General features: G+C 39.5%; 1 protein-coding gene across 2 annotated transcripts in view; it reads left to right on the top strand.

The window, feature by feature from the left end:
- OSBP2 (oxysterol binding protein 2) overlaps window positions 1-21,633 on the top strand; it is a 115,394-nt gene that overhangs the window by 74,244 nt on the left and 19,517 nt on the right. Inside the window, exons 3-6 of one of the 2 annotated variants that reach the window (XM_089481774.1) lie at window positions 4,695-4,945; window positions 13,827-13,990; window positions 16,072-16,082; window positions 18,111-18,255. In XM_089481774.1, coding sequence (XP_089337900.1) covers window positions 4,695-4,945; window positions 13,827-13,990; window positions 16,072-16,082; window positions 18,111-18,255 — 571 coding nt within the window. Of the gene's footprint in view, window positions 1-4,694; window positions 4,946-13,826; window positions 14,026-16,071; window positions 16,083-18,110; window positions 18,256-21,633 lie in introns of both variants that reach the window. The other variant, XM_089481775.1, reaches the window with a different exon arrangement.

Here is a 21,633-nt window from a genome sequence, read left to right on the forward strand (position 1 = left end):
ACCATTTCTTCCAAGGACCCACCAAGTATAAATAATCTGTTATGCTTTTAATTCTTTAGGGCAACACATATTACCACGATTAGTCTGCTTTTGTGAATACTTACCATTTATTTTCAAATATGAATAAAATATGGATCATCGCGATATCATTTGTGTGTCTGGATTCACATTAGCAGAGATGCCTTTTTCTTCTGCAGAGAGATATTGAAAGCTTGTGCGGCTCTCTTTTGATATAAGTGAAACAGCCAATTTGCCCAAATGTATACCGTAGAATATCAGCTGTAATAGGCAGCCACAGGCCATGAATAATACAGTATGTGTGCCTAATTTATAATCAAATTTTAGGGAAAATGCGTAGTGGGCATGTTAAAATTAAATCAACACAGATGGTGGATACAGTTCCTGACCTAAAACCCTAAGTTGACATAAACTTTTGAAAATATTAAACAAAATATGTCACCCTAGGGTTTTAGGTTAAGAAATGTATCCACCATCTGTGTTGATTCAGTTTTAGTGTTTAGTGAGTATGTTATTTTTGTTTAGCTTACTGATAAAACCAATGATATTTTACAGTAAATCGAGTTGGCTGTTTTTGTGGTTACTCTCTCATCCACAAAAACGGATAATAAAATTATTATCAAATCTATAGGTCTAGATATATTTGGAATTGATATTTTTGTACCTACAGTTAACACGTTTCCCACAAAGCATTTCTTCTAATGCTGTGCGGCTGTCGTACATTACATTTCTATGTGCATCATTTAGGAAAGAAAGATAAAACCTCTATCACTTGGTAAATTTTTATCCACTATTCAATTTCACTGCCTTGGTTGACCGTGGGCTAGAGTTTTGTTGTGTACATACGGAAAGGGGAATCTCATTTAGTAACCGCACTCTGTTCCATAGTCACCCATATTTCATGAACGTCAGCTCTCTGGAGTGCAGGGGAGGGCTGGTCCCTTCAGGCCAAGAAGAATGCGAACACACACACAAACACACGACTAACACCTAATGTAACACGCACTCACTGCAGCGCACAGACACACACTAACCATAAAACACAAGAACTTACCTTGCACCTTGAGCATGTCTTCAAGACACCATGTGTGAGTTGCTGAACTATTACTGTGCAGTCATGTAATGCCTCATTATATAACCCTGCTGAGCCCTCCTACACAAAATGGCTCGTCTGAATTGGGCCTCAGGTCAGCCATGTTTGGGGAATTTGGACCAGCTCACCAACTCCCCTTCTTCCCTATGTGCCAGCCCACCCCTACTATCTTGCCTGGACCTTGGGTATGTATGGTCCCAGAAGATGCACCCAATGTTTACAAGTTGGTCTGGTACCTCTCAGGGGTGCAACAGAAACCTCCACAATGCTTAGGGGATGTGCACAACATCTACCTACATTAACATTCTACATTTTTGGGGTGACAAAAGGACTTCTTGCTTGGCGTACTATTTGGTTGAGGACCAGCACTGATCTCAGGTAGTCTCTCTTTTGAGAATATATTGATATATTGTTACTCTTAACTGAAGCAAATGTATGAACCATGAAGCTATAGGACAACATTGTTGATATAGTCAAGCCAACCAGTTTGTTAAACTGCCATTTAATGGAAGTCTGTTCCAACTCTTCCTGTAATATATATATATATATATATATATATAAATGTGTGTGTACAATAATTCAGTGTGCCCATGCTTACCATTCATATAGTTCACCCTCAAGTTGATAAATGTTATAAACATGTTACATGTTACACAACGTTATAAACATTCATTTTTGAGTCATTCCTTTACATTGTTGAAGTAATACATCAGGTTAGCTATTGGGATCACTTAAACCATTTATGCTAAAGAAGGAACATAGTGTTGCTTACAATTGCTACACAAATGACGTTGCATGTCACAGTCGTGAGTGCTGTAATTACCCTGGAGCAGGATATAGCATCTGGAGACCTTTGCTGTCATAGTAGACTTATCTGTGCTTGTTGTAGACTGAAACAGAAGGGTAAACCTGAGTGATCTCCCTCCACAGGAAGGAATGTGGAAAGCATTCTCTACAAATTAATGTTTGTAAATGCGTTACCGCTCTCATCTCACTGCATAATGCATAGGTAATGTGTGTAGCGTTCTTGAAAGCCATCTTACTGATTTAAAGTGATCCTGAATCTGATAGAGGTAATATAGACGGTCCAAAACTATGTAATTTTGTTTTCTTATTTATTCATCTATGGAACATGCAAAAATAAAAGTCCCGTAGTTATATTTTTTAACCTGGATGGTATTTTTAAAGTGTGCCCACTATTTGTACCAACCTTTGTACATGGACGATAGTATAATATTATATTTCCTTAAAAAGTATACAATGTGAAATAAGTGAAATATTTAAATATGGTTAAAGGTTATATGTAGCCTATAGAGGTTGGCCTATAAAAAAGTACCAGGCTTCTCAGGCTTTTCTTCTATCCTGTCTTTTGTGGACACAGTTTCCATCATTAGAATGGGTGATGATGGGAGATATAATTCAACATAAATACATGCTCCATTGCCAGCTCTGGTCTACTGACTACATATTAAGCTTTTCTCCCCTTGGGTACGTGAAAGTAATCATCTCTCAGCCTTGCGAGAAGTACTGAATATGTCATATTTTTCTTATTCCTAGAGACATTTTGAAATATCGCATGCTAAGATGTCTTGCGCCTGTCAAAGGACTGACAGCATTTAAAGTTTCACTGTAACACGTCTTCTACTTTTGTTTAATAATTAATCAGAATTTAAAAATTAAAATATTCCAATGTAATTGAAACTTCCTAATGACCTATATGTTTCCTAAGACTATAAAGCTAGAGATAAATCTAATGAGGGGTGAATGTGTATTGATAACTTGATTACATTAAGAAATAATAACGATTACATAATAATACTTTGGGTCTAGTTGAAACTTTCACAAATAAGTAGCTAAAGGGATATGAGAACATCTTTGCAAAACATATAAGTAAGTAACAAATAAAGTCAGAGGTATGTAGAAGAGAATGCTCAGAAAACATGACAAAGTTCAACGTATGAATATCACATAACATTTATTTTTAGAGCACCAGCGGATTCCATTGAATGACTTGGGTAAATCTGGACTGATCAAAATATGCCAACAGAATTTTTTTGGTTTACAAGGAATCCATTGAAAACTGTTGTAGCTGGCATTGAAGATATTATCGGTGTATAAACAGCTGTCTCCAAGCACTTTAGTTTTCCTCCAAGCTCTCCTTTGTGTATTAGGTATTCCCAGCACCATTTACACTGGTTTAATCTGTACAGTTGAACCTGTACTGAAGATTAATGGTCAAACAAAACAATATATTGCTTTCTAAGCATCAGCTGACTCAGCATTTTATGGCTTTCAAGAAGTAAACATTTTATGGCTTCATTAGCCGGGTTCTATATGCAAAAAAATGTTTCAGGTGAAAAACGTGCTTTGCTTGCTGTTTGGGGAATTTGTTAGTTTGCGGTTTGGGGAATTCTGCTGTTCCGGCGTCTCCTGTTGTTCTTTTTATTGATTTATTTTAAAATCAGTGACGGATTTGAAGTAGTCTTTGGCAAAGTTGTAGATCTTGCTTAGATGTTGAATGCATCTTGACAAGACATTGTGGGTTTAAGAAAATAGATCTACTATAAAAGATGGAGCTCTGGCACCCTTGCTTAGTTCAACCGTTAACCCTGTACGTTTCCCTGCCTTTTAGGGTCTTGAGGGACATCTCATAGAGCCATGTATACCTACTATAATGTGAATTGAGTGTAAGGGTGAAGGAACAGGGCTGCTTTTATAATTTGTTACTCTGCCTTCAGCTCTTGAGAATATCGATCTGCCCAAACCTCATACTATACACAGTAATGAAAATGGTCACCTCCATGTGTCCAATACAGGCGAGGATATATGGGAAGCATATGCTTCTGTGTATGACTGAATACAAGGGTGATGTTAAAGAAGCAGATTTGTACAAAACAACATCAGACACTTTCTCAGTGAAGTGAAATCCGAGCTGCATTTCAATGAGAGAATCTGCTTGTTTGTTAACTATTGGCTCACCGAGACAGCACTCCTAGCCGGTTAGTCTACGGAGGAGCATAACACGTAATTATGTAGCGTAGATCTGAAAGGACTTTATTATGTATCAGGTAAGGACATATATACTCTTCTGTTTCTGATCATGGTTTTGTGATGGGTTAAATTTATTGTAAATGCTTATGATAGACAATGTTATTCCTGGTCATCAGGTGAGCTCTCCATTTATTTATCAATCAACCCTGAGTCATTAGCTGCCAGGGAAAATGATATTCCTGACCAAGTTATAAATGCCCAGTATGACAGCAACAGGGGGACTCATATTGAAATCATTCTAATTGCATGAAAGTTTGGAGCACAAGACTTGTTTTTATCAAAATGCCAGTATGTGAAAAAGAAAAAAAAACACATTATTATTATTATTAGTAGTAGTAAGAAAAATTAGATAAATGTCAAAAAGCAAACATTTACTTTGAAGTATTGGGATTGAACATATGGAAAAGTTACCGTATGTGATTGTTATTGATAGAATGAGGGAACTATGAATAAGTACGTTGGGAGTTAAATTCAAGGTGCGGCTCACATGAATGAAGGTGAGATGTAAATAACACCATCCTTGCATCCACAGATGACTCTGGAGATGAAGAACCGAGTTCCCAGTCTGACAAGAGTGAGTTACACAGCTCATTAAAAGCACTGACCAGTAAGCTGGATGATCTGAGCACATGCAATGACCTCATTGCCAAACATGGCGCAGCACTGCAACGCAGCCTGAGTGAGCTGGAGAACCTCAAACTGCCAATAGAGAGTGGAGAGAAGATCAAGTCCGTGAATGAAAGGGCCACCCTCTTTAGGATCACTTCCAATGCAATGATAAATGTGAGTCAACCTAAGGAATCTAATGCATGTTCTGGATAACAGGACACATTATTGATGTGATGCCACAGTGCAGTCTGTAATGAGCTATGTTCTATGTCCTAGAAACTAATTTGATTGGGTGGTACATCTGTATCCAATGACCTTGACATATGAAAAGAAATACATTTTTATAGAGCAGTAGCCTTCTGACATGTCCAGTGTGTTATTGTCTTTTTACTACAATGGCTACATGATGTAATAAAATACTGCCATTTTCAGAGCAGTTTTATTTGTCCATGGTTTCTACCCAGGGTTTTAACAATGCAGGAAGCTGCCTGTAGGTGTTCTTGTTACTAAACTGCTGATGTCATATAATAATAAAATATCATATGTTTAGTAATATAGATGTATCCCTGCATCTGTTTTGCTACACAAGATATTTTCCAATGATTCCTTACATCATGTTTACCTAGACACACACACTTAGGGCTATGACTATGCAATGGGAACATCATGTATCAGGGACTTTTTTCAATGCTGGCATGTTTTTGTGGCAGTTTGATTACATTTGAGCCCTTCATGTTTTTGCAAAACGAAGGTTTTGTTGCTTTGCTGTTCACTGCTTGCCTAGCAGGTGTGACAAACCCTGTAGCACGAGGGCCATAACTGTCACAGTTAGGGGTCTTAAGCACAGTCCTCTAGGGCAATCAGAGTCGGGAACACCAGCTTGTAGTGAAACAGTGCTTTATTTTAACTGTTTAGATACAACACCCCAAAACAAAATCATAAAAAGAAAACCTAGCTCCCAATTGGAGCCCTCTCTAACTACCGTATTTTCCGGCGTATAAGATGACTTTTTAACCCGTGAAAATCTTCCCAAAAGATCACGACCTCCCTCTAACTAGCCCAACATTAGGGAGCTCGAGGTCTTCAGACCTCGGCTTCCGTGCTCCCTAATCACTACGCGCCGGCTATTGATGCCGAGCACGGAGATGACATCATATCCCGGCGCTCGGCATCAATTGTCGGCGCGTAGTGATGAGGGAACAGTAAAGCAGAGGTCTGAAATGACAGACCTCACACTCCCACAACTGGATGGAAGATAGAAGATGAGAAAGGTAAGAGATGGGGAGAAAGGGGTGTAAGTGCAGTGTATGTGTATATATGTGTGTGTAATGTCAGTGTATGTGTATGGTCAGGTGTGTGTAAGAGCAGTGTAGGTATTTGTGTATTTGTAAGCTGGTGTGTGTGTGTATATATGTGTGTATATATATATATATATATATATATATATATATATATGTGTGTGTGTGTGTGTGTAAAGGCAGGGCTGTGTGGTGAGGGCAGTGTATAAATGCATATGTTAGTATGTGTGTATATATATATATATATATATATATATAGATGTGTGTGTGTGTGTTTGTAAGGGCAGTGTATGTATGTATATGTCTGTGTATGGGCAGTGTATGTGTATGGACAGGTGTGTTTATAAGGGCAGTGTATGTGTATATGTGTGTTTGTAAGCTGGTGTGTACATGTATATGTGTGTAAAGGAAGGGTTGTGTGAGGGCAGTGTATGTCTATACATGTGTGTGTGTGTGTGTGGACAGGGAGAGCTGACCCACCCAATCCAAGCAGGCTTTGTATACAACAACCAGCCAATCACCGGTAAGGTACATCGCTTGCCGTGATTGGCTGGTTGTTGTATAGTGGGTAGAGGGGTAGTCTTATACGACGAGTATAGCCCAAACTCTATATTTTAACTGGAAAAGTTAGGGGTCGTCTTATACGTCGGAAAATACGGTAAACTATGGTGGTCCAGACTGACCAGCCTAATCACCCACTAACTCGACCTCCCAGTCAGACCCAGCTAAGCCAGGCTCTGGAAAACCTCCCCCAGACAGCACACAAAAGGTCCAGGCAGGTATTGCCTCACTTGGCTCAGGGATGGTCGTCTTCAGGGCCTCTCCTTGCCCTGGGAGAGCAGGGAAACTTCCTTTTCCCCCCAACAGTCTCTCTGATCATCAGGCTCCAGGGGGTTTTAATGCCCAGCACCTGTGCCTGATGCAGGCCCCGTAAAAATCCCAGACCGGATCCTGCAGACTTGTAGCCTCCTGGAAAAGCTGGTATGGATTTTCCACAGAATGGGGAACGGAGCATTGGCCCACCCTGCTCTACAATTGCTCCATCCCAGGGACCCATATTTACATAAAACAACTTGTGCAGTATTCCACTTATATATATGCACTTTTTAAGCGGTAAACAAACAAACGGATACTTTGCTAGTGAAAATTAATTCAATAATGCAATAATCACAGCGCTAGTGAAATGAAAGTGCCATTGAGACAATAACCCAATAAATAAATAAACAAACAGTCATTGAAACATATGAGGTAGAACTAACGGGAAAACTGGGGATGCTTTCTGATGGTGCATAAGGGCATAAGGGAAAGGGGCTGTAGTGGGGGACAGGGGTTGTGGTGTCTGGGTAACTGGGGCTGAGATGGGGAGTAGGGGACAGGGACTGTGTTGGGGGCAGGGACTGTGATGGTGGATAGGGGCTGTGGTGGGGTAACTGGGGCTGTAGTGGGGGTAACAGGGGCTGTGTCCTAGTGAGGGACAGAGGCAATAGGGACAGAAGATCAGATATATATATATATATATATACATAATTAGTACACTAAAAAAATATATACTTATCTCAGAAAAAATGAGGGAGTGGAAAGGCTGTCCACGGGCTACAGCAGGAAGAGGGGAAAACCCACTTTTGGGTCGCGACCCATGAGTTGAGAACCACTGGTCTAGACCCTAGTGGATGCATCCTAAGACCTACGTTTCTTCCTAGAAGCATCCCAACAAATGGTCCATTGATTACCAATAAGCACATAGAGTGGAATTTGTTTTCGTAATTTACTGACATTTTACGGTGGTATCTTCATTACTAAGCTCTTTGAGAGAGAAAAGCAAGTGACAATTATGTGCTATGTGGGTGAATGATCCACTGCCACGTCACATTAGCCACGCATGGTCTCCTGCACCTGATGCCCACACCATATGGAGTGTGTCCCAGCATGTGAGAGACAAAACCTCAGGTGTTTTACATTAGGTGAGAAAGATTGCATCATCGCTAACCATTTTGGTTGTAGAATATTATGAACGTTATTCATAGCATGATAATTGGGCTGTGTCATTTAACACGTGTCCTGTCAGGGAGAAATGTAAACAGTACAAATGGCACTAGGTTTGTGTGACGTGGTTGCCACATGCGGTATTTACCTTGTTTCCTATTTATCTACCTGCCCTTACTCTTGTGCCATCCACCACCCTTGTCCACAGTGTATCCACGTAAACCCCAGTACAGACACACATGTAAGTGCAATTATCTATCCAGTTAAAAGATATTTCAACTTTTTTGGTTCTTCTCAGCTGTCTAGCCCTATTAATAAAATGCTATTAATCTAACTGTATTGTATTATCAGGTTTGTTTTTGCAAGCTTCACTACCTGCTCAGTTGGTCCAGAGCAGTTACATGAAACTCAGCCTGTATAGTGCCTACAGGCAGGGCTCCTCTTAGTGCCAGGTATCCCATGCAGCTGCCTACGGCCCCTGAGTCAGGGGGAAGCCACAGAGCCCAAGTGTATGCAGAGGCACATGTGCTCCCCTTTAATCATCTAAATCAGTCAGATGGACCATGTGGTAGACATGCAGAAGCTCATAAAAGCTTCCCTGAGGAAAGGCTCCAAACACAGTAGGTAGCTAGGTGCGACAGGGAAGTGGTGTGTGTGTTTATGTGTATGTATACATTGTTATTCCGTGTGTGAGTCAGTGTACAGTGCAAAAATGAGTGTGTGTCGGTGCCGGTGTAAAGGCTTAGACCGTGTGGGGTGTCAGTGTACAGTGTTAGAATGAGTGTGTGAGTGTCAGCATACAGGGTTAGACTGTGTAGGGTGGCAGCATACATTGTTACAATAAATGTGTGTGGATGTCAGTGTGCATGGTCCTACCATGTGGGGTGGTAGTGTACAGTGTTAGAATGAATGTGTGGTGGGATGCTAGTGTCTAGTGTTAGAGTGTGTGTAAGTGTGCAGTGTTAGACTGTGTTAGGTGTCAATGAATGGGTGCATGTCTGTGTAGGGGAAACATGTTTGTTACAGTGAGTATAGGGGCTGTTAGTATAGAGTGTTTTAGTCAGAATTTTCACAGTGTTTTAGTCAGAATTTTTTTTTTTTTTTGCCTAAAGGTGGCCACCCTAATATCTTGGTACTAAAATTAAGGATAACTTTCATTAGCACAATAGACATTAGACATTTTCATGTGTCAACAATAAATCACATATCAAATTATGCGCTTCTTTTTTTTAATTAATTGACTCCTCTTTAATTCCTGAGGAGATTAGTAAAACAAAAACCTAATTTACATTAGTGTAAGGATTAGAATTATCGGTGTACATAATGATCTATTCTTTTATGCTGTCTTCTAAAAATACAGCTTAGCTAATAGCTTTATCTTGAATATTGCTTCGCTTTTTATATTCGGGTTACAGCATAGCAGACCCTTGCAGAATGCTTTGATGAAGTGATAATCCTTGCCTTGATCAGTCACATAACAATATTTTGAATGTAGGATCCCACATGTACTTCGTGTTTACTAATGGAATCTGTTGTTAATGTCTGCATGGCTTGAAATAACAGTTCTATTTCTGTGTCTAGATTCCTATCGCTTCCTGTCAGCCAAGCACTACTGCTATCCTTAGGGTTATCCATTTATTTTAGAAATACACAGGAGAATTTATGATTTCATCACATAGCTTTCTATTTTAATTCTGCTGTTTGTTAGGCATCTCAGTAAAGAGCTCATGTAAATAAAATAACTAAAGGGAGCTGATCTGATCCATCCAGTTTAAACCTAAAGTACCCCCAGAATACAACGTAAATGTTGACGACGACAAGTAAATGTCTAGAAACCTTGATGAGAATTGAGGTATTTTAAAAAAAAATAAAAAAAAATGTCCTTTACATCCTGGACACTCCATTTTGAAGGATTATTTAACGGTTAGAAGTGGAGATATCTTTCTATCTCGGCAACGATCATTGCGACCAAAGTTTGCAAAGCATGATCATACCGACATCTAAAGAAATGCAAGTTCAGGGACGATTTCTCTGTTTAACTTTGTTTTAAGACTCTAGAAGGTTGATGTAGACATACTCATCAATGGACCATCTGTGGAATCTATTATATGTAGGTATGCTAATTTGGGAATGTAAAATCATGATGAATTTTATAAGAAAAATGGTCTTTGGACCATGGTTTTGTTTAATTATATAACAGAAAACCAAGTCATTTCTAAACCTTGTGTAAACCATACATTCTGTCTGGGGGTCAGGGCAAGTCTTTGATGGGTTTTGTTTTTTCAAAAATACGGGTCGCCAGAACTGTTCAAAGAATCCAGCTTTATATCTCAGGTCTGTGTGGTGTGAAATAAGACTTGTAACTGCTCTTTTATGTTATAAATACACAAGGTTGCAGGTAATGATGGGCTCCTATGTATTGTAGAAAATAACCTGGAGCATCATTAAGGGTTTACTGACGCAGGAAACTGCTATTTAATGGCTTGACTAGGACTGGCTGTATTACACTGAACAAAATATGAGCCCGACCTGATGTCTTCTCTTGGCTATACTAATGTCGTTTATAATCCAGGGAGCCGCTGTAGTCATTTGAAGAGGCTGCATCCTCTTAGATCTATTTCAAATGGATTTTAGCAGATGAGCAGCAAAATGGGTTTCTGCGGAAGCTGTTCTTATCTTCGTTTGTGGGCAGAATTGTTTTTCTAAAGCTCCATGTTTTTATGGACTGGTTTGGATGAAATCAAGTTGAATGTTAGTCATTAGTGCTATGTTTGCAGCATTTTGTGTTCAACATTTTAAGTCTAATACACAGAAAACTGGAAATATTTTAAATGTAAATATATTGTTAATGCAGTCCTCCAGATCTACTATCTTTATGATCAACAGTTGGCATTGAGTATAATGGTCTGTCTTTAAGACAGTTGTAACTTGAATAAATAAAAATCTTTTATATAATAATATTTTTCACAAAAACATTTTGGAACGCCCCCCCCCTAGTGAAAGCAGTGAGCTTGTTATTCAAAACAAAGCAATAATTCAGCACATACCCAGCAAATATGAGATGCCGTCGCACTATAAGGCCACGTATTGCTTAGCCAGTCACTACTTCAGTGTAGGCAGAGTTTGGTGATCCCCATCTAATTTTTATGGCTATATTGCTTACCAAGGAGATGAATCAGTGGAACTGCATTTTAAATATGCACAACACAAAAAATATACAAACTAAGGGAGCACACAACCTAAAAAGCATAAAAGCATTACACATTCAGATTGGCGGGTTAGTGCTACAATAATAATAATAATTATTATTTATTGTTTTCTATAGCGCCATCAAATTCCGTAGTGCTATCCAATTGGTAGACAGGAAATAACAAGTAGTATGTAACATAACAAATTCACTAACAGAGATAACAGGTGAGGAGGGCCCTGCTCAAACGAGCTTACAGTCTAAAGGGCGTTAGGTTGTATTACACAATAGGTAAAATGGCCATTGTTAGGTATGGAGCAGCCACACTAGTGTAAGTATTGCAGGAGCGGGACTAGGATTAAAAATTGTTTATTGGATACTCAGTATCTAGATAGTAATATTTAACACAGGAACAAAACGGTTATTAGAGAGCAACAGCCTACGTATTCCTACTTGGAGTTAACCAGGCAAGCTGGGAAAGCATCAATTAGAATTTCTACACTGGGAGAAATAAAAGTACAACATAGCTATTAGAGATTGCTACACTTAAACTTGTGAAATAGTCATTTAATTAATATGGCGTTGTTGATTCCCTCATGCAGATGAAATTGCCTTTCATTTCGGTTCTGGCTTTATGGGCAAGAACAGTCTTTTCCTCTACATTGGCACAAGTGAGCTAAAGCACCGTAGGGCAAGCTGTCAAGCGGCTATATGTTCTCAGTTCAGTTGTTCTCAAACTTTTTCATGAATCCCCCAGACACATGTTCCTCTTTATCCGTCCCCCAGCTTCTAGGCTTGTAGAATATGTGTTCTGCTGAACAGCCAACTGCAGTCCTGACATGCATGAGAGTTCCAGGGTGCAAAAATGGGTCCCTTAAACCAGTATATAAAAGTATCAACCACTTTATGGTAAGATATAACACACAAGAATCCTACCACACCTTCCACAAATAACGTAATGTTATAAATACTTTGGTGTATATAAGGATCCTACAAAACAGGGAAACGCCTATAAACTTGTATACCTTGTATGAAAAGAGTTCTACACAAGCCCTTATAAAAATATATTATTTTATTGTACAAAAGAATATTAATTTTAAAAATAGAACTATATATAATATTGCATAATTTAGACAACAGAGGTTTCTAGGAAACTAATCAGAGCATATGGAGGAAATACATAAAGTGTCTCAGGTGCATGTAAACAGTAAGTGAATCATAAAGTGCTAAGTCATTCAAATATTATTGCCTATTACTCACTATGGAGTGCACCTATTGATTCTGAAACATGTAAAGGACTTACCGTATTGGCTCGAGTATAGGCCGCACTTTTTCCCCCCACTTTAAATCTTTAAAGTGGGGGTGCCGCCTATATTCGGGGTCTAGCGCCCGAAGCCCGGGACATGCAGCAGGGTTAGGATACAGATCCCCCCGCAGCAGTGCAGGGGACCCGTATCCTACTCTCGGATACGCTTAGACAGCCTCCCCTGCCAGCACTTTCAATGGGGGGAGTGCCGGCACGGGAGGTTGTCTAAGCGCATCGCGCAGACGTTCACCGCCAGCGGCGATGTGTGTATACAGCCCCCACTGACGGCACATCTGCACGATGTGGTTTAATAATCTCCCTTTCCGGGAATTCCCACGGGGGGAGTCCCGGCAAGGGAGATTGTTAAAGCACATCGTGCAGACGTGCCAGCAGCGAGAGGTTGTTAACGCTTGCATCGCCGCAGCCGGTGAACGCCTGTGCGATGTACGCTATCAATCTTCCTTGCCGGCACTTCCCACGGCGGAAGTGCCAGCACCGGAAGTTGAATACGTACTGCGTAGCTGTCCCCCGCCGGCCCTGCAAGACCCCGGGGAGTCTGCACCGATAAGTCTGGGGGGGGGGACCTCTTGGGGGCAGAGTGGCAGCATATCTCGGGGGGGCAGAGTGGCAGCATATCTCAGGGGGGGATAGAGTGGCAGCATGTCTGGGGAGGGCAGAGTGGCAGCATGTCTGGGGAGGGCAGAGTGGCAGCATATCTCAGGGGGGATAGAGTGGCAGCATGTCTGGGGAGGGCAGAGTGGCAGCATGTCTGGCGAGGGCAAAGTGGCAGCATATCTCGCAGGGGCAGAGTGGCAGCATATTTGTTCTACTAAGAATTTTTTTTCTTTAAAAAAGCACCTGACTTTTAGGGTGCGGCCTATATTCGGGTGCGGCCTATATCCGAGCCAATACGGTATAATTTCCAATAAATACATGCATAGTCCAAATAATCAGAAAGACATCTTAAAAGTGCTGTAGTGCTTACCCATATTAACCTCCACTTCCCCTACACCGTTTCGGTTCTCCTTTTTCAAGGGGTCGCTATTACTACCTTGTCATGTAAGGGTATTTATATGGTAAGATGTAGTTGGTTGAGCTAATTATTGCTGTCCATTTAGTGGACCAACCTCTACAGTTGATTCGCTGGAAGTATATTAGTGCAAGTGCTGAAATATGTGTTAAATTCCTATTGAGGACCAGAAAGCATTTTTGATGTTTTCTTTTTTTTTTTTTTGTGTCACCATGTCAGGCATTTCAACTATTGTTGTGCTGTTTTTTTAGGCATGCCGTGATTTTTTGGAATTAGCAGAAACTCACAGTCGGAAATGGCATCGCATCTTGCAGTATGAGCGTGAGCAAAGGGTCCGCCTGGAAGAGACTATTGAGCAGCTAGCTAAGCAGCACAACAGCTTGGAACGAGCCTGCCGGGGTGCTCCAGGCCTTTTGTCCACCATTGCTGGAGTTCCCATTACCACAAAGGGTCAGCTCAGAATTTCATTTTAATGTCATAATATCAAAATGTGTTAAAAATGCATTATAAATTTTTTTTGATTATTATTATTATTATTTTCCACTATACATTTTACATCATAGACTTGGCCATTACATGACACATATTGTGTCATGAATGCTCCTTTAAATTCTTGATTTGTGTGTTACAGATTAAATCTTCAACAATGTTAGTAATTTCTAGCCACGTTTTACTGTACTGCATTGTTATTTTATTCAGTTGAATTCAATACATCTCACTTTCTCATGCTGTGCTTTCCCCTTCCATTCTTCTCCTTTGACTGGTAAAACCCTGCCAATTTATCAAAGTAACAGGAGAATGGCAAAGCATGAAAAGAGTCACAGCCTTTGTGGAAAGCAACAGATATCCCATTACTCATTTAATAGCGGAATTGTTTAGGAAATGTTTAGAGCTGAAACAAAAAAAATGATTCAACAAAGTCAAAGTATCCCCTCATTAGATTGCAGAAAGGGGATCGGCTTTAAATAAGAAATAAAATACAGTTTCCAAAGAAAGTACTTAATACCTCTCATACTATGAAATGCTTTTGACTTTTTTATTGTTTTTTAGAGCAATATATTTAATGGGCAAGGCTGGTCGCTCGTATATTCCAAGTTTTCGACAATCCATTCTCACTACTTATGGGTATTCCAGGGCTCTGAGTGCTCAGGAATGAAAATAGCATTTTGTTAGATATTTGGTCCCCGGCCATCATCGGAAAGTATTGACCTTACTTTGGCGCTGTTGAGTGATCAAGCATTGTTCTCCATTATGATGCTCCAGTGGTAAAAACACCAACTAGAAAGGATACTAAAAAATTCATGAATGAAATTGATGCAAGTACTGTATATATAATAAATTAACGTTAACTGTATAATCAGGATAAAGTCAGGGTTAGTGCATCTTCCATAACATATTTAATACTATAATCAAGGCTTATTCGACTGCTCCTTAGGAATCAGAAACATTTTCATTAGTGGACTCCATCCACATATATATTGACATGAAAGGGGGGGAATCATTTTGATTGCTACCAGCATTACAGAAATCAGACCATGTATTGACAGCCCTTTTGAACCATCTATATGAAAGCCGGCATAGAGATGAAACCTACATATATGGTTGCATGCGCATGCACCAACAACCATGCACCAACAACCATCTCCACCATTCCAGCCAGTGCTTTGCATGGGACTGCATTTAGTGCATTCTGGCACTGAACACAAGTTAATATCAGTGAGCGCACATGTGCATGCAACCTGCAGGCAGACATATTGAAAGATACAGGAACCAGTAACATTAAGGTAAGTATAACTTTGTATGTATTATTCATTTGCTAGTGACTTCATTAGCACAATGAATATATAAAGTGTTATATTTAAGTTCAGTGGATCCTGTCATCCACATCCTTGTGACTGACAGGTCTGTTTTTAGGAAAGAACCCTACAGATCTTATTTTCAATATGAGTAAGTTTTACCTAATTGTTTTCTTTAGAGTAAAAGTTTAATGTCACTTGACAACTGAAGAAAATAAATGTGCCATCCCACCAGGACTTTATTTCCCTCTTCTTATGCAGAATTTTGAAATACCATGTTACTTCAAATATGTTAGTCCTATTTTCCCTGATTCTTGTTGATACTATTTCACACAAAGGGGGCATACATTGGAAATGAGGGAGAGGCTAGAAGGATTAGTAGAGTTAATGCAATGTTCCTCAAATTGTTTGTTACACACCTAAGAAAACATCTGAATTGGGTCTGGAATACAGAAAAATGGCAAGCGGATTGAGGTGGAGGATTCTTCACTCAAGCTAGATTAATGAAACCACCATCCTGGAATAAATCCAGCAAATGAAATGTATTTAATGAACTGCAAGGATTCTGCAGACATCACTGCATATGAGGTATATTGGAGATGGAGCCAAAACCAAGCCCTTGGGCTGCTGTAATATACTTTAACGCATATCTACAGCACTGGTCTTACTCCCAATGATGATGAAGACAATAATTATAAAGGTCCAATCCCAGTGAGCTTCTGCTGAAGAATAGTGTAGCTGGCCCTGCATAGGTAAACCAGTGACATCTTTTTCCAAAGTATCTTTACCCATCAAATGATGCATTATACATGGCCTGCTCGGCCCTTCATACTGGAGAAATTTGTTAGGGACGGCTCTTCATCATGAATAGTGAAGTCGGGAAGTTGAAACCAAACTCTTCTTCTATTTCTTTCAATATACCCCAGCATGGTACAAACAAGGTGGTGACATTCCCCTATTCTTTTGTATTGTTACACACGGTGTGCCTACCTGTAGGGAATCACTAGGAAAAAACAGCTTTTCTTATATTACATCAGGATTTCAGAATTCCTGATTTGACACAGGAAAAAAAAGGAAGAGAAAGCAGACATGTTACTAGTTTGTTACCCAAGTAAGCCACTCACATCTATTTGTGAGATGATTTTATTTGTCAAGGGCTTTGCTTTGATTAGATGTTGTATAATATTTCCAGCAAGGCTGTCATGACATTTTAGACAAATATATATTCTGTGGCAGCAACGAGACAGGTCTCATGTGACTGCTGAACTTTATTACATATTGATAAGATGGCGTCATTTATTGGCTCTCGATCAGACCGTGTTTGGATAAACAACATGGACCAATTAAATTATTGATGCATTATTGACGGGAGTTGACATCTACGTGGCCATGTTGCCATATATTTTTTTCTTTTCCTCGTCCCATAAGCCAGACTATGTGCTGGAACTGCACCAAACAGTTTCCTAACTTGGTGCCAGAGTTCACGTCCTAGTTAATTATCTGATTGTCTAGTTTTTTAGACTCTCCACTATTAGACCTGGCCTTAACTTAAAAATCAGATGTACGGTGATGCATGAAGTTCTCACTGACAAGTTTGTTCTGAGTTTCTACATAGTGTAACTTAAAGAAGTGTCTTCGGAGTCAATGGGGAAGTCAATCAGCTTAGCAGAACTCATAAGGGTAGCCAGAAAATATATTTCCATCTGTTCTGTAGACGCATTTCGCACTAAATTACTGTAGGTTAAAACATCTAAATAACTTAGCTTAGTAGGGAAACTACTACTTACCAAGTAGGAAAAGAGTGCAGAATAAATCTGCCATCATATATAAAACCGAATGTGGCTAGAGACTCACCCCTCTAACCTGAAATGTGCCTTTTTGGCTATTTGTAATGTAAGAAGGTTTTTGATGTACCTTAAAATAGGGGCCAGTTTAGAATGTGCTGTAAATGGGGAGTTTGCTCACATGAGGACTAAAGGCAGGAAAACATTTATATGTTAATAATAATTGGTAGTCAGTAATCCAGTATTAAAAAACAGGATAGACATATAATTAATTTGTAAATTTTTTAACATTAATTTTACATTGAAAAATACGAGTTCCTTAACCTAAACCCTAAGTAACTTGTTGTATGAGAGGAAGGAAGGTTTACATTAAAGCAAGGATGCCCAAAATGTCTGTCTATTTTTGTGTGTACCCTATCTGCAGAAATAGCTGCTATTATTTTTACCCTCTGCAAGCCATATAAAATCCCTCTTCACTTCTGCATCTTAACCTATTGGTAGAACATGCTTTCTGCTCCCTGCCTGTAATCGAATTTTGTGGTTGCGTTCATTCGTGATTACATTGCTTCAAATTCTTTATGGATTATCTGCTTACACCGGAGGACGTTTCTTGAATTTCAGGGCTTTTTTTTAAATTGCAATGGGTGAGTTTTCAGTATATTTGTTTCCTGTTTCTATACAAGAATTTCAGATTAAGAAAATATATTGGTGAAGATTTATAATTTCACTCTGGCTGTGAATTAAATATAGGCACACATTATCGTGCACGTTTAGAGAGTGCAGAATAGCTGATCCTGCAAGTTCATGGCCAGAGAAAACTTCTCGTGTGTCCATAATCTACATGGCCAAACGGATGTCTTCTGTTGCTGTTTCTGTTTTTACGAAGTGTATATTATTATACTAAGTGCTGAATATGGGGGCAGATATCTGTAAATTATCTATTTTAGCTTAGTAGATAAGAAGTACATTTTTTCTTTCACAGGAAGTGTCCAGACCATCAAAGGGGAAGCCAGTGATGAAGATGAGGAGACAGAGTACTTTGATGCCATGGAGGACGCCCCAGCCTTTATCACAGTAACAGCTGATCCCAAGCAGCACAGGTAACCCAAAAGTCGCGTTGAGCCGGAAGAGTGGGTTACTACCCCATAAAAGTGATTCTTCACCTGCCACGCTGCGTGATATATAAAATGTTCCTCATTCAAGCATGTAGTTGGTCTTCATTAGTCATTAAAACCTTGTATTAAAATCATGCTTTTATTCCTGTAGATATTTCATCTGTCATTGTTAACATTTCTACTTAGGCAACCGTAATTCTATAATAGCACTGGCCTCAGGAGTATCTCTGCACCACTGTTCTACTCCATTGAACTGCCAGGTTTGCTCATTTTCCTAATTAGCTGTTTTCTGAGATCTCTACTGAGGATGTAAATATACTGTTTGCAATTTCTTGCAAATACTAGCGTACCGTCCGCACACGTGCATGCTAATAAACATGCAGATCTTCTCATTCCAATGTGTGTATTTGTCACAATCAGAGTCCTACATTGGCACCGTTAGACATATAACAATTTCCACAGCTGTCTCTTTGCCTGCTTTAGGGTAAGAAGCGTAGCATGGTTACAGGCTATTGAAAGAGTTACGTTTCAAACCATTCTCAGGCTTGTAAAAAATGGTTTAACTATCTATGTCACAAAGGCTACTAGGAGCTTTTGCATTTAGAGCCATAAAAAAATCCCATGGGCTTTAAGCAGTGAATAAACCTCCCATCTCTGCATGGAATAGTTATAACCCCTTCTGTGGCTGGAGGGAGTATATTACATTTTTACATTATTTTTTATTCTCTATTAAGTACATGAATATAAGTATAATGCTTGCCAATAAAGATTACAATTTGCAACATACCTGGGAACTCTCTGGGTTTTGCTTAGAGACTCTGGGAGAAGCGCTGCTTCTCTGGGTCTTCAGGTCGCCACCTGAAAACTCTGGGTCACGTTTTGACACGGCAAATGCAATGACGTCGGCGGGAACTCCGACAACATCCGTGGGACCACCCACCAGTGTTAGCGGCACCCCCGCTGACCTCAGCAGGACCACCTACTGATGTCGGCCGCACTTCCTTCCTGCATCCACAAGGGCGGCTCCGGCTAGCCAGAGGCATAAAGTTCTCAGGAATGCCCGTGAGATACAGTCAGTAATCGCAGTGTTCCTTGCCCCCGCACAACTCACTGTTTCATATCCTATATATCCATTAATGCGGGTAAATGTTGGCATCGCTACTTGGCAATTCCTTCAACATGCCACTCAATATTGTTTACCCAAGAAACACCTGCAAGACCCTGACACGTTGTGACACGTTCTGTATATTTTAGTAGATAAAAAAAATTTACTAATATAGCTGTAGTTAACTTTAATATAATATACATCAGTAAGTTTATAACATTATAAACTAAAGTGCACAAACACTAAATGTTAATATATGTATTGCATCAATCATGAAGAATCTAGTATCAGTATATTAACATAAGCCTGTGACAGTAGATCAACTGCTCAGTCACAAAGAATCAGTAATCATTAGGGACTGCCGCCTCATTTCTTGATTTCCAGATTTCATTAACAGAAGATGACATTCGCTACAAATTAGTTTGAGCGTTTACTTCTTTCCATGCTTGCCTGTAAGACATTTAGCTACAGGAATCTCCAGACAGCATACTCTTCCGTGACCGTGCCAGCTTTATGACATAATTCTGTGAGGAACATGATATCCACATAGCAGCCCGTTCTGTTATTCCCGTTCCTCTACTGCTTGACATAAATTTAGAAAGCCAAAAAAAAAAGAAGCACTTCAATTCGTGTGCTGCCTTCTACCACAATTTGTACGGTTCTGTCTGATAAGTTGTGTCATAGGTTACGCTGTCCTTTGTGAATAACCGTTTCAATCAAGAAGACCCAGAAAGGTCTAAATACCAAACCCGGACTGGCTATTTGGCACACCAAGCTTTAGTTACCGAACTTTACATTACTTATCGATAATGCTCCAGAGGTACATATCACCCTGCAGCCTCTGATATGTGCTGGGCATGCTGTGAAAATACTATAATGTAACTTGTGTTACTGCACAGGGCCGCTTAGACAGGCATGGACTGGGAATGAGTATGCTACAGATCAAGTAGGTACTTGGTGCTATCAGCCATCGGTTATTTGCCCGGTGTGCCTGATGACCAGTCTAGGCCTGTCCCTGCAGACTGACCCTGACAAATACTGACATCTGAGTCATTGACAGGTTTTATGTGCAAATAAGAAATCTTGCTCTAGAAATTTGTACAGTAAATGATTCTTTATATACAACGGGATTAATGCAATCGTGTCCATATGCTATTATCACTGTTTTTATGTGATTGTATTCATTAAATCACTCTGTTAATGTAAAAGGAAGCCAATATAAAAAATTCCAAAATTTTAAGTGACATTTGCCTCTACACACTAGCAAGGCACATTGGCTACTAGTCCATTCAGCTTAAAGGGGACAGATTTAGGCTATCCGGGGTTAGCCTCACCCCTTATCTCACTTATTTTCCCACTATAAGCATTTAGAATTATTTTCGGAAACAATTAAAGTAAGATGCTTCCCGACCCTCCTGAGACCTCTGATCTGCAGGCTGACCATAACCATTACGATCAGCAATGATCATTTTTTTTTTTTTTTAAATAGTTAAAGAATAAATAGAAACGTAATAAAAATAATAAAGACTCCAGTGATGTCACCATGACAAAAACATGTTCCCAAATTACACAAAAAAAACCCTTTCTTGCCTCCAAAGTACAAAATAAGAATAAATAGTGTAGAATGTAAGTGGGCATTTACACCCTATAAAATAGCAATACGCTATAAATATTGGAATCTATTTGACAGAATTTTTCATTAGCTTTTGTAGATGAATAAAATAATTTAACATTATGACATATCTCACGTTTGTCATACCAGCTAACTATTTGTTTCTACATTATGTCCGCTTTTATGTACAGTGTGGCACCCAGGTGTATTTTGTTTTGGTATTCAATGTCTTTTTTTATGTCATTTGTGTTAATATTGTGTTGGTTTTTTTGCATTATATATGATAAAAGTAATGGTATCTAAAAAAAAGCTAATAAAAAATCAAAATATAATTTGTTTAGATACAGTAAATGAGGAAAAAAATGCAGCTACCCAGAAGTTGTCCTTGTACGTGATCTGACTTTTGTTCCTACTGATTGGCTGCTTGAAACAGCCAATCAGTGCTAGAAGAATGTTCCCATTAAAGTCAAAAGGAACGCTTGTGAAGCATACTCACGGGTATCTGAGCCCCGTTCCCTAGCGTTCACTTTTCCAGTGCTAGAGCTGATAGGAGGCGAGTATATCACGCGTGCGTCATTTAGCTACGTGGTGGGGAAAGGGGAACGAACACATGGGGGGGGGATTCTGAAAATGTAATCAAATGCAT

The sequence above is a fragment of the Sceloporus occidentalis genome, unplaced genomic scaffold (genome assembly GCF_023333645.1).
Source record: "Sceloporus occidentalis isolate IW3139 unplaced genomic scaffold, rSceOcc1.0.p SCAF_16, whole genome shotgun sequence".
NCBI lineage: Eukaryota > Metazoa > Chordata > Lepidosauria > Squamata > Phrynosomatidae > Sceloporus > Sceloporus occidentalis.